Consider the following 13,209-nt stretch of genomic DNA (forward strand, 5'->3'; position numbering starts at 1 on the left):
GCCTGATTTACTCAATAATTACTCCTTTATTATAAATAATAGAAAAAAATGGTTCAGGACTTTTCGACTCAGTTTTACTCCTTCTACCTGCCTACGAGAGATTGTACGGCAATTCTGGGACACCCTGTATATACATATATACACATATATACATATATATACATATATACACTATAGATAGTGATTATGCGCTTGTAGGAGGATCGTATCGTGTTCGTGCTTTCCTGAGAACTGGGCAAATCAAATTCCGTGCGATCTCTTGCCATCCCTACACGGGAGATGCGGTCTCGTAATAGCGGAGCCGGAGTGACAAAATCCGTTTCTCGACTCCGAGGATGTGAGTTACCGCATAATCTCTTTGTGCGTGAACACACCGGCTCGATCGCAGATGCTAGGAGCTGCGTAACGTTAAACGTAAGAGATGCCTATGTAACACGTACGATGAGAACGTTGAATGTCAAATTGTCACTTAACTTCTGCGAAAGTTAATTTTTTTTTTTTTTTTTTTTAAGATAAAGATTGCTCTTACGCGCGCGAGAGATAGGGTATTGTGAATAACCAGTTGGAAAGTATCGTTTCTACAGGAAATATAATCCTACCACTATCTACAGAATGTGTAGAGTTCTTCTTGTATGTACTTCCTGTATTTAACATCAGCTACAATGTTGTAGCTTGATAGATAAGGTAAATGCATCGCAGAAGATATTAAAATATAATAAAAAAAAGTTAATGTTATATATATACATATATGTATACATATGTAGATATAATTAGAATATGTGAAAACACACACATACACGTATAAATAACAAGAGAAAACTAAACTTGACTTTCCAGTTACATTCTATGTAGGACTAAGTATTTTTAGATTCGAACTTTACTTAATTCAATTACGAAATCGTTTTTAGTCTCCCTGAAAATGGGAGGAAAATTAGATAATTAATTTTAATAACCAAACGAAAGTTTGCGCGAACAGTTACGTGACGATGTATCCGAGTATAAATTCCTTCGGAACAACGTCGAATTAAACAGGTAGCAAATAGTTCATCCAGGTACATTAAGATACCGCTTGACTTGCACCGCACGCGCGCGCGCGCGCGGAAAAGTGATAAATTGTCCTCGCGTGCGAAATTACGGACCGTTAGGAGGGACGTCCCGGAACGATATCGTTCCCCTAAGCGAAGTGACGATAAGTCAACGTGAAATATCGTCTTGGCTCGCTCGGATCACTGACCGTCCCGGACGGACGAACGGAATCCTGCATTTATCATCTTCGAGCCTGCCGACTGTTACTTCGGACCCTCTTACGCCAACGTATAAGTGAAAGTCAGCAAGTAGGACGCGCGACGGGTCCAATCTCGATGTCGACGACGTCTGGATGTTTGCCAGAGACACGGAACCACCACGGTATCACAGACAGACGTTGGCCGTCCACCGAAATTAATTTGATATAGCGACGTTAAAACTGAGAGTTTCTTTTGCGAGAACAAAATTCTTTCAAAATTATTATTACAGGTATCCCACGTCGTCTGTCTCTCTGGCGCAACGCGCTCGTCCCGATTTTTTTTTCTCTCCCGAGCGATCGGATTCGAAGGCTGGCTTCGAAGAGGGTCAGGAAGAACGATAGAAAATCGCCGCCGCGCGGCTTTGATGATCGGTATATATCTGGAACGCGATTGCGCAAGTGCGAACATGAGAACGCTCCGCATCGTTTTTTTGCAGAGCACTTTTGCAACTTTGCGGGGAAGAAGGCTTTACTCTCAGGTCATCTAGTTCAATTGCTCCACTGGATCTGCCTTTCGCAACGGCGAAACATGACTTATACACAATCTCCTGTAATTTCTCGCGAATGAGCGGGATTACTTCAGATCTCTTGCCAGCTTCGACGTCGCATGCGCCTAAGAAAAAATGTTTCACGTAATATTTAGGTCAGAACATCCGTCGTACGTTGACGCAAGATTCGTCCGAATCAACATCTTGCAATATAGGTATGCGCGCCTCATAAGTTCCTTATTTAAGATACAACAAAGTCCTTTTTATGTGCAAAACATTTCTCACAATGTATGGAAAGCAAATATTGTGCATTTGTGGAAGTGCAAATGTTTTTTTGTGTCTTTTAGACGTATAATATTGCGTTTATGCAGAAATATATAAGAGAGAAAGAATAAATAATACGAAAGGAAACACTGAAAAAATTGTATTCTTGTTTTGAGGATATCCCACTTACTTTAAGTATATTTTATACTAAAATAGGCGCCAAGACAGAAGAGTTTCTTATTTTAAGAGAAAAATCCTCTAAATAGTAATATCGATAAGAATATATACTGATTAGAATATAAAAAGCCTCTATAGAAAAACATATATATATCTCACTATAAAAAAAAAAAAACTATATTCTTAAATAAAGAATATATTCTTAATTTCAGAAGAATATCATCTAAAATCTTGAAGAAGATTTTTTAAGTATAAAATCTTCTACTTATAAGAATATAATTTTTTCGGTGAAGGGACAAGTAACGAGAAATTCTGCGTTTTTGCTTTTCTGTAAAAATTAGATTGCCTTATACTTATTTGGAAAATTAATTTAGCATCATATACAACGCATTTGCGCACGATCTGAAATGCACGGTCGTGAACATGTGGGTGGGCGCAGCTGTTGTATTCCGAAAGAAGCAAGGCTCGCGTAGAAAAGTCAAAAACTCTAGAGAATGTTAATGATAATATAATTGCAGGCCCCTCCCCCGCTTTAATTATATTCGTTCATCAAACCGTGTGATCGTGTCTAGGTGCGTCTGGTCTAAAACAACAATCAAGTTATTCCGCGGTTTTGCAACAACGTTCGGGTCGAATCGACATCGTCCTTTTCTCGCTTGGACAAGGATCATTGAATAAATATCGGAAATGCCAATCGCTCGCCTCGAGGAAGTCGCTGTTTAGCGAAAGTAATCATGCCTCTACGCTGGCATTAAAGACCTGCCGCGGCTCTTTCACCGAATAGTTCTCTCGCAATGTGTCGGATCGGGAGAAGAAAGAAAGGTGAGATTTCGGTTTCGATGGGCCTTGGAGGTCGCGGAAAAGTGAGAGAGACACGGCACCTTGCTATAATCGTTCCCTCCACGGCCAATTACTCGGGCCAGGCGGATTTGAAGAAAGTCATTCGTTGCGAGGAAGATACGTGGCTTTGCGCAGCTTGTCGCATCCCATCTCTTTCATTTTTTTTTTTTTTTTTTACTACAATCTTCAGCCACGTGTGTGTTCAATGGTCACACACGGATGCGAAAACACCAATAAGACGAGCGCGCATCCACAAACTCTCTGGAGAAAGGTGCTTCATGTATTCAATATTAGAGAGGAGCTTCTTGAGGAGCGGCGAGCCACCGCCGGCTGTGGTGGTGGTGGTGGTGGTACCGGGTAGGGAGAAACGGGCCTCTGGGCCCGATCCGTCTTCAGTTTCCATGCGAGGCTCCGCTTGGTATATCGGTCCGGGCACGTCCGATCGTTTCTCTCGAGCGGTGGTCATGTCGCGAGTTAGCCACGTCTAACTGCGAGAACCCGGCCGGTGAGAAAAGTGATTGTGTGAACTTCCCCGGGCGGACACACGAGGAAGAAACCGAGGAAGAAAGACGGACAATCGCAACATGCGGTTTACCAAGCTGGTAATTATTACCCTCTGGTGCATCCGCAAAGGGGGCGGATGAAACCGCTTAGACGGAGGCGCTTGTACTTTCATCGTAATAAGCGTGTCGCGTACTACCCGAGCGAGAGAATCCTCACGGCGCTATCATTTGTAATCAGCGAGCGTATCGGCGAAAGTGCACTAATAAAGTGCGGCGGATGCGACCGACGATGTGGCACCCGATAACGATCGTTTTAATTGTCGAGATCGGTATTTTGTTTTTACTTTGATTTGCTTGACAGTCCTCGAGGCTTGAACTTCGCGAAAAAAAAAACAACCGCTTATTCGGGGGCCTCATTCGAATATGTGAACAGTTGTCGAGAGAGGCAGTGAATTCTCGAGGTGAAACGCGCGCGATGCCAGGTCTTAAATTTTGATTCTCTCTTTCTCTTTCACCCACTTTTGATGTTGATCGCCAAAAATTAATCAGACATGTTGGAAACAATTTTATTAAGATAAAAATATATTTATGTCAATTGCTTCGTTTGATCCAAGCAATATAATTATTTCAAATCCTTCAACTTTTTTATTAAAAAAAAAAAAAAAAAAAAAAAAACTGTGTAAATCAACTAATATAAGTCACCTAATTTTGTTATCTTTGTACGAACTATCTAATTACTTTCTTATTTAAATAATAACATTAAGAATGTGTTTAATTTTTCCAAGACTTTTCCACGCATCAATGGAACGTCTATTTCTAGTCGAAGGTTGGGAATCAAACAATTTCAAAGAAATGAGAATTGTCGCCAAAAGTCGGCCTCGCCATGTCGAGAGCTCAATCACAACTGGGAATTGCTTATCAGGCTAACTGTTTCGCGATTCTTGTTGGAATACCAATTGATCTAATGTCTGTTAAGGCTTTGGATGTGATTTTCTGATTATTTTAAACAGGTTACTCGGTTATCAGAGCGTATGTTATGAGCTCTTTGTATTTATATTTTCACTTAGTATGCTAATCAACTTGAAAACGGTGATATCATCGATCACTTAACTTATGTTAAACGATGCGTGCTACTTCTCAGAAGTTTAGATTTTTTATGATAAAGATAACTTTATCAAACTTTTGTGCGAAACATTTTATTTTAATTCTTCTAACTTAGACTCGTGATATTATCTACATAAATTTTTGTTTTATTCAGCAAATATATATTAGGTCTATCGGAAAGTTCTGTTCGTTTTTGAAATAAAACAAAATACGAAGTTTTCTTAATTTTTCAAAAATGGGATATACAAATTGCCCTCACGCCGGCAAGAAATCATTAATAATAATGGCAATTATATTATTTAATAAAGTTATATTATTAAATAAAATATATTATTAAATATATATTATAAATATATTATTAAATATATATTATTAAAATATATTATTAAATAAAGTATTATATATATATTATAAGTATTATAGTAGTAGTTATATTATTTAATAAAGTTTATTGACGGTAAGAAAAATTTGTATTTTGTTTTATTCCAAAAACGGACGGAACTTTCCGGTAGACCTAATATATGTGTAAAAAAAAACTATTTTGTCGGTGTGCCGATCTTTCCAGACATTCTTAGCAGCGACGCTGCTCGTCGCCGCGATTCTCGCCAAGGAGGACGGCTCGTCATCAAAGAACCGTGATAAGCGTCAGCAATTGGCTTATCACCTGCGAAAGAGCGGACGTTTACCGCCGTATGCGGTGCAGATGGAACCGATAGTGCAATATTCTCAGAGAGATCCGCTGTATAATCCATTGGCCAGTTCAAAGAGTGACGATCTATACGAAGAGACTCCGTTGAGTTACTATCCGCAAGAGCCCGAGCCGATTATCGAGATTATCATCAAGGAATCCAACGAGTCTCTTCCAACTCCGGTACCACCACCGCTTTCTTCTTCACCACGACCCAAGGAACCTATTCAGGTGTTCTATGTGAAGTACGAGAAGAAGAAAGTCTATGGCGACAAAACGCGCGTTGTATACGATCCGCCGATTCCCGCACTGACGCCAGTCGAGGAACACGAAGAGATCAAACCTGATAATCCGACGTCCTATACGGAAGAATCAATACAACCGGCGACACCAGCACCTCCTCCAGAACCGTCGACGACCTTACGCGCCATTATTCGACCCGACAGCGAGGTGTATCATTCTGGCAGCAGCGGCATCCGCGTGACTTTCGGCACTGAACAGCTGTCACCTAACAGTCACAACAAGCGCAGTGGTGGTCTAGACAAGCCCGACAGCGGAGATGCGCAAGAGCAACAGCAACAACACAACAGCAAACCAACAGCGTCACCGGGAGCGCCAAAGAGACAGCATGGTCCGTATCAACCGTTAAATCAGCCGCCATTGCATTCGCCACGAGTACCGCCCGCGTTTCCGCAGCAGCGCATAATTAACTCGTTCCCGCCTCAACCGCAGTTTTTGCAGCAGCAGCAGCAACAACACCAACCGCCGCACCATCAAGCACCATTTCAGCAAGCGTTGAGAAATCCGTCACCGACGCCATCGAGAGCGCAGCAGCGGCATCCTATAACGATCCAAGGTCTTCCGGAAGTGCACCAACGCGCGCCTTTCAACTTCGGTCCGCCGCCGCATCGCGTCAGTATCAATCATCCGCAACAACCGGGATTTCCGTCCACTTTGTCATCAGTGTCGCATCAGAATGTAAATCTACAAAATCAACCGCTGCCCTTGCCACAAGGCAATTTTGCGGAACCGCCTCCGCAGCAACCGTTGTCCATCAGACCAAATAATTTCAACGGACCGGAGCTTCCGCCGCAGCAGTCGCTGCCTCCGTTCAAGCAACAGGAATTGGAGAAGCAACGATATCACGAGCAACGACGACAACAGGAGTTGCTTAAACAACGCGAACACCAACGTCAACACGAGCAACATCAGCGATTCTTAGAACAACAGAGACAGATCGAGCAACAGAGATTGTTGGAACAGCAAAGACAGCAGGAACGTCAGAGACAACAAGAGCATCAACGTCTGCAGGAACAGCAGCGGCTGCAGGAGCAACAACGACTGGAACAAGAGCGATTGCAGGAGCTGCAGCGCGTGCAGGAACAACGTAGACGGAAACAAGAGCAGGAGCAAAAGTTTCTTCAGGAACAGCAACGGTATCAGGCACAGCTCAAATACAATCAGGAGCAACTTCAACACAATCAAGCGCAGCTTCAGCAGCCACAAGTATCGCTGCAAAAACCAGCGGGTGAAATATTTAAGGCCGTTCCAAAACTGGAGCAGCATTACGCGATCAGAGAGAATCCTCTTCATCCTGGTCCGTTCCCACCGAATCCCGCGTTGTTGCAACCGACTGCGTTCCCTGAAATTTCCCAGAACCAGTTCGCCTCCGCACAGCCGTCTAATATTCTTCACGATTCGCTTAATTCACCACCAAATCGTTTTATTTCCGGCGAAACTTTGCAACAACAACATCAGCAATTAAACGCAAAGCATCAGTCTTATCAGAATCAACAGAACTTTTTCTCGCAGACGAACTCTCAACAACATCGACCCTTGAGCACTTCTTCTCAGTATCAATCGATATGGGGAAATCGGCCAACGTTCCAAAACAATCCCACACAAAAGATTTACGCTACACCGGTTAGTCCGTCCGAGGAATCTAACCCGCCATTTAGTTCAACCGCTAAGACATTTTTGTCGACAACGCCGACAACGGTTGTCACGACTACAACCACGACCACAACAACGACCACCGAAGCGCCAACCACGACGACGCTCTCTCCCAACAAAGTAGCTAAGATTCAGGAGAACATCGCCAATTTGCCGGACGAGGTGCCGGATGACATCAGGGAGCAGCTGTTGAGCTCCGGTATTTTGGGCAACGCCGACATTCAGATCCTCGACTACGACAAAATCGGCGACATACCGATCGACAAACTGCCACCGGAGGCTCTAGCAAATTTCTATGGCGCCGGAGGCGATGCGGCAATTGCCGCCGGCAGCGCGCCCGTGCCGGCCATCGCCAAGAGGCCGCCAACGAAGACGACGCAGCTGAAGAAGACGACGGTGACCAACAACGGTGCCGCCGGCAGTGTGACCAAGTTTGAGCAGGCCACTTTGCGGCCCGGCGGTGTCGAGATGAAAGTAGTACACTTCGATCCGAATACGGAGCAAGGCCGAGCCGTGGCGGAGCAGCACATACGGGATGACGCGACTCGACTTGAGCCGGTGGCCGTGGGAGTGCGCGACGACGCCGCGCAATACAATCGTTACCTGCCGCTCAAGGTGAGCGGCGCGTCCTTCCCGATACCGGACGTGCCGGAGCTCAACGGCCGTAGGATCACAAGCGTTGTGGTGCTGGCGCCCGTCGACTACAACTTTCCCGACGCGGAGAAAGAAATCGCGGCAGAATCACAGCGGCAGGGCAGGAAGGCCGGGGGCGACGCGCAGCCGATAAAGTTTCTCGCCGGCGACACCCTCAAGCAGCTCGTGAAGAAACCATCCGCGGAAAACTACAAGAAATGGCTCGAGCAGGAGAGCCGCACCGAACCGCAGAGACAGTCCGTCGTGCTCTTGGTGACCATGTGAGTATATATCCGAGAGATCGTCTTTACGAACGCTTTTTTTTTTCATCTACTTTTCAAACATGTTATCAGATTAATATAGTGCTTTTATGTGTATGGAGACTAAATAATTACTATATATAATTGTTAAAATACAACTTTTTGTGTTCTTTTTAACTTACGTGCGCTCACAAGCTCATATAAATATTTCCTCCTTATTTATTTATTTATTTATTTATTTAGGTATTTTCATTCTTTATATATGCATATTTCTTCTTTTTTATAGTTTCCTCAATGTGTTTATAATTATCTGCGTGAGATTACACATTAAATCTAACTAAATTCTTTAATTTATCCAATGAGTAAAGGACCAATATATATTTATATTTAAATATATATGTATATATTTAAATAAAAGTTACGCTTCGACTCTAAATTGAGTCATCTTCAGACAGAATGCCTGTAAATTTAAATAAATTACATACACACTAATACCCGTGTCAAAGCTCATATTGGCTCTTTACTCATTGGATTTTGTTTGTTAAACATTTGAGCTTTCATTACTACTCTTTAATTTATATCTTTTTTTATATTATGCTAATTTATATATATTTATTTTTTATTTTTATATATATTTCTATATATTTTTGTTTTTAAATTTGGCTTCTGTATTCTTGCATTACATATCAACTGACTGTTTACTCTTTTAGCTTATTCACAACGTAGCATAATCGGTTTCTCTGCTGCATACCTAATCAATATTATTACTTATTTGTTTCCTCACGTCCTCTCGAAAGTTTTTAAGGAATTCGCGACTGCTTGTGCTTTCACTCGGATTCACTTCGCTACGACATTTCAGGCTGAGAAACGACGACGGTCAGAATGACAAGGAAATCTTCATGTACGACGTGACCTCCGGATCCGTCAGCAAACTTGCTGGCGATCTCTCAACAGCCTTCGTAGACGCTGCCGAAAGCAACTCCGACGGCACTGACTCTTTTGAAGATTCCACGTTCTAAAGAATATTAAAGTTGTCTTGAAACAAAAAAATTTATCCGCAAAAATAATGTTTAAAACTCGTTTGAAGTTAAATTAAATTATTGAAATTTATTTACATTTCTCACAATTGTGTGCATTAATTTTTTTCTTTATGAGAGATTTTTGTAATTTTATTACACATCTATAATTCCGTTATAAGTAAAAGTACTTATAATCAGTTGCATTAACGGATAATACTAAAATATTTTTCTTCGTCAAAGTTGATTAAAAATTAAATATTTTTAAGTTTTCTCTTGATATTCGAATTATTGTACGATAAAAGAAAAGGAACGCATTGTTTTAGATCCAGACTGTGTACGCGGTCTTAATGTATGATAAATACAATTTTGATATAGCAAATGTGTGCTGCAAACAAACTACACATATGAAAATGAATTGATTTTATAACAATTTGAGTTATATATAAATATATATGTGTGTGTGTGTGTGTGTGTGGCAAAAATTAGAGCGCAATAACAATTAGAAAGAAGAGGGTAAGGATTTTAGCCTGAGATAATCCGGTAAAAAATTTTTTACATATACTTATACACAAATTAAAAATAATTACATCTAATTTATGCAAATTTATATGCCGAATATGTCCGTACAATTTTATACACGGAGAATTTTTTTTTTCAAGAGAATCGCTTCGGAGAATATTCCATATCAAATTACAAGATAACTCTATTAGCATCATGTTAGATACAAAAAATTAGATAAAACTATATTTTTACTATATTTAAAAAAAAAAAAAAGTTTTGATATATAATCATATATACTTATACACACACAAATTAAAATTATTATATTTAATTATGAAAAATTTATATATACCGAATATGTCTGTACAATTTTATACGTGAAAAATTTTTTACCGGGAAAGAGAATTGCAACATAGCAAAGTACTTATATAAATATATTCTTGTAGATATATATATCTTATAATTTTATTATATATGATTATGTATATATAAGATTAAAAAACATTTTGTACTTTTTTATAGAAAATAAAACGCAGTCTCTTGAAAAACACTCAACATTTATTTCGTATTAGTTTCTATATATGATTGCAAAAAAAAAAGTCAACTTTGCGTGTAATTAATTAACGAACCTCGTTTTGCGTAAGTTTTTTTTTCACTGTCTTTTTTCATTTATTTCAGCGAGGTCGATAAAAATACGTATTTTGACTTTCGGAATCGTACAACGCGTAATTTAATGACATTTGTTGATCTTTATTATTAGTATTATTTATTACATATACGCCGCTAATCCGTTTTCACTGCTCATGCGCGAGAGAAACTTTGGCTTGGCCGCGATCGCGCAAACTCGCGTCGATCTGCTCCTGTACTCTGTACCGTTCGCTTCGTGTACTCTGGCTTTCCCACGTTTCCTTGATGTGTGTTGCCGTTAATAAGTTCATAATATAAATCAATTGTCGTTCAATTTGTGTAAGTGCAAACAACCTTGAAACGACTGATTTCATCGACAAGCAATAGCAATAAAGGTACGCATTCACAGAACATTTTTAAACAGTCTCGGAATCGTTGCGAACATAACCTCTAATCTTCGTTGTCTATGTTTTTGCTGTAACCGATTGAATTGGACTTTAACTCCATTGATTTTATGTGATTTTGTGTGTGTGTAAATCTTTGCGTTTATTTTTTTTTAATATGTTTATTAAAATTCTGACAGGATGTCACGATCAAGTCACAGCAATAAAGCGGATCGACGAGACACGTACCGAGGCAATAAGGAAGATAGACACGAAAGAAACAACGACTCTCACAGAGAGAGATTGCAAGGAGAGAAAAGCAGAGACAGAGATAACAGAAGCAACAGGCGCGATTACTCCAGAAGAGACGACGAGAAGCAAAACGATAAGAAAAGGCACGAGAGATCACCTCCTCCCAGAAGAGATAATAGTCATTTTAGACACCGAGATAAAAATGAAAGGAGCAGAAGTAGAGATAGAAAAGATGATTCTGGAAGAAGACGCGGTGATTATCAATATAGACAGAAGAAAAGTCCCGAAGAAGTAAAAGTAAAAAGAGAACCGTCACCTGTGTGGGGCAAATCGAATGTTGACAATGAGAATAAATTAAAGCAGCAAGAAAAAGAAAAACCCAACTTTGAGCTGTCGGGCAAATTGACAGAAGATCAGAATACCGTCAATGGAGTGGTCATTAAGTACTCTGAGCCGCAAGATGCCAGGAAGCCTAAACGCAGATGGAGATTATATCCTTTCAAAGGAGAAAAAGCATTACCTACGTTGTATATTCATCGGCAATCAGCTTATCTCATGGGCAGAGATAGAAAAGTTGCAGATATACCCTTAGATCATCCTTCTTGCTCTAAACAACATGCTGTTTTGCAGTATCGACTGGTATCTTATAAAAAAGAAGGAGGTGGCGAGGGTAGAAGAATACGACCATATATCATAGACTTGGAATCTGCAAATGGTACATTTGTAAATAATGTTAAATTAGAACCGAGAAGATTTCACGAGTTGTTAGAAAAAGATGTGATAAAGTTTGGATTCAGCAGTAGAGAATATGTTCTATTACATGAACACAGCAAAGATGATTCTTTGGACGATGATGTACCTCTTACAAATGAAACAACATAACCTTTCTAAGTAAGCAATTTTGTTATCTAAAATTGTATTATACATTTTTTAAGATATATATATATACACACACACACACACACAATCTTTATATAAAAGGTATTCTCTTTTTAAATTTTAGAAACTTTCTAATGCAACAAGATGTCTACTGATAAAAATTCATAAAGATATTTGCTGTTAATAGAAAAAAAAAAACACACTCTCATCTAATCAATCATTCGTTATTATTAGTTGCACTTTTAAATCTTATTTTGTCAAATCATAGTAGTCTTTCTTTATAAGCGTGTCTATGAAGTTGTAGGAGTAGATTTATAGCTGGTTTCTAGTTCGTGTTGATAAAAATATATATATAAAGGAAAACTTAATTCAGAATTAACTTATAAAAAGAGACTACTGTACTTTGTATTGCTCTATACAAAATAAATTCAAATATGTTCTAATTGCCCGAACAATATTATAAACATTCATATATTGTATATACACACAATTTCTATTTTATTAAACTTAAGAGTGATACATATTGGTATTTTGACAATTTAAGGTAAAAAAAAAAAAAAAAAACCATAAATAATTAAAAATCTAATGGAATTAAACACGTAGATAAAGGAGACGCTCGAAGAAATTTGTAAATAATGTAAAAAGTAGTAGTATATAAGTACACATACTTATCTATAAAATTGTTCAATAAATATATATTATTTGTAAGAGTAAGATATTTGAAGTCAAAATAAGTTAAACCTAAAGTGTAATCATGCCCTTGTTATTCTATCAACATGTGTGTTTTTCTCTTATCATCAGCTAATAGTTTCGCGATAATTTTTGAAATCGCAAGATCATGTTTTATTAAAATATGTTACACATAACACATTTGTCATACATACACATATATACATACACGCACGCGTAATAGATATACAAATACATATGTACATAAGTATTTACACATACATTTTTAACATAATTGTCTTAAAACGATCGCGATCTGCCATAGTCCGCATAACAAAACAATTTACGATTATGAGTTTTACACAAAATTGGCAGTATAACGACATTTGCACCTCACTGTTGTCTCGTATAAAATGCTTGTGATAATAACATTTATAAATAGAGAGTTCGTCTTGACTCGATCAATTTAATAACACTTTATAAGTTAAAAAATATAAAAAGTAAAAAAACGTTGAGCAAAACATGTAAACATATAATTCGATTATACTGTTATACCTTAACTACACAAGTATTAATCGAATGTAAACAGTATCCTAACGTAGCTATTACAATAATCTACTCTGTTTTTTGTATGTATATATAATATACACTTATATGTTATATACATATATTATATATTATATG

General features: G+C 38.8%; 2 protein-coding genes and 1 long non-coding RNA gene across 6 annotated transcripts in view; all 3 read left to right on the top strand.

Annotated features, from left to right (window-relative positions):
* LOC109854767 overlaps positions 1 to 2,177 on the top strand; it is a 4,565-nt gene extending 2,388 nt beyond the window's left edge. The window contains exons 3-4 of one of the 2 annotated variants that reach the window (XR_002250246.1): positions 199 to 414; positions 513 to 2,177. This is a non-coding gene — a long non-coding RNA (uncharacterized LOC109854767). Of the gene's footprint in view, positions 1 to 198 lie in introns of both variants that reach the window. The other variant, XR_002250245.1, reaches the window with a different exon arrangement.
* Positions 2,178 to 3,376: 1,199 nt separating this feature from the next.
* Positions 3,377 to 9,306, top strand: LOC109854753 (protein split ends-like). Its single transcript, XM_020428174.1, has 3 exons — positions 3,377 to 3,656; positions 5,227 to 8,216; positions 9,055 to 9,306. The coding sequence occupies exons 1-3, from the start codon at positions 3,639 to 3,641 to the stop codon at positions 9,212 to 9,214; spliced, it is 3,168 nt and encodes a 1,055-aa protein (XP_020283763.1). The 5' UTR covers positions 3,377 to 3,638; the 3' UTR covers positions 9,215 to 9,306.
* Positions 9,307 to 10,551: 1,245 nt separating this feature from the next.
* The window catches only part of LOC109854775 (smad nuclear-interacting protein 1), a 4,728-nt gene continuing 2,070 nt past the window's right edge, over positions 10,552 to 13,209 (top strand). The window contains exons 1-3 of one of the 3 annotated variants that reach the window (XM_020428207.1): positions 10,553 to 10,737; positions 10,926 to 11,868; positions 11,981 to 12,570. In XM_020428207.1, coding sequence (XP_020283796.1) covers positions 10,927 to 11,859 — 933 coding nt within the window. In that variant the 5' untranslated portion in view covers positions 10,553 to 10,737; position 10,926 and the 3' untranslated portion in view covers positions 11,860 to 11,868; positions 11,981 to 12,570. Of the gene's footprint in view, positions 10,738 to 10,925; positions 12,571 to 13,209 lie in introns of those variants that run through there. The other 2 variants (XM_020428208.1, XM_020428205.1) reach the window with 2 other exon arrangements.

The sequence above is a fragment of the Pseudomyrmex gracilis genome, unplaced genomic scaffold (genome assembly GCF_002006095.1).
Source record: "Pseudomyrmex gracilis isolate BER0280 unplaced genomic scaffold, ASM200609v1 scaffold_73, whole genome shotgun sequence".
In the NCBI taxonomy this organism is placed as follows: Eukaryota; Metazoa; Arthropoda; class Insecta; order Hymenoptera; family Formicidae; genus Pseudomyrmex; species Pseudomyrmex gracilis.

Excerpts from the sequence above, each read along its gene's own strand:
- LOC109854753 (XM_020428174.1), top strand. Across the intron at positions 8,217-9,054 it reads GTCGTGCTCTTGGTGACCAT|GCTGAGAAACGACGACGGTC; the intron begins GTGAGTATATAT and ends ACGACATTTCAG.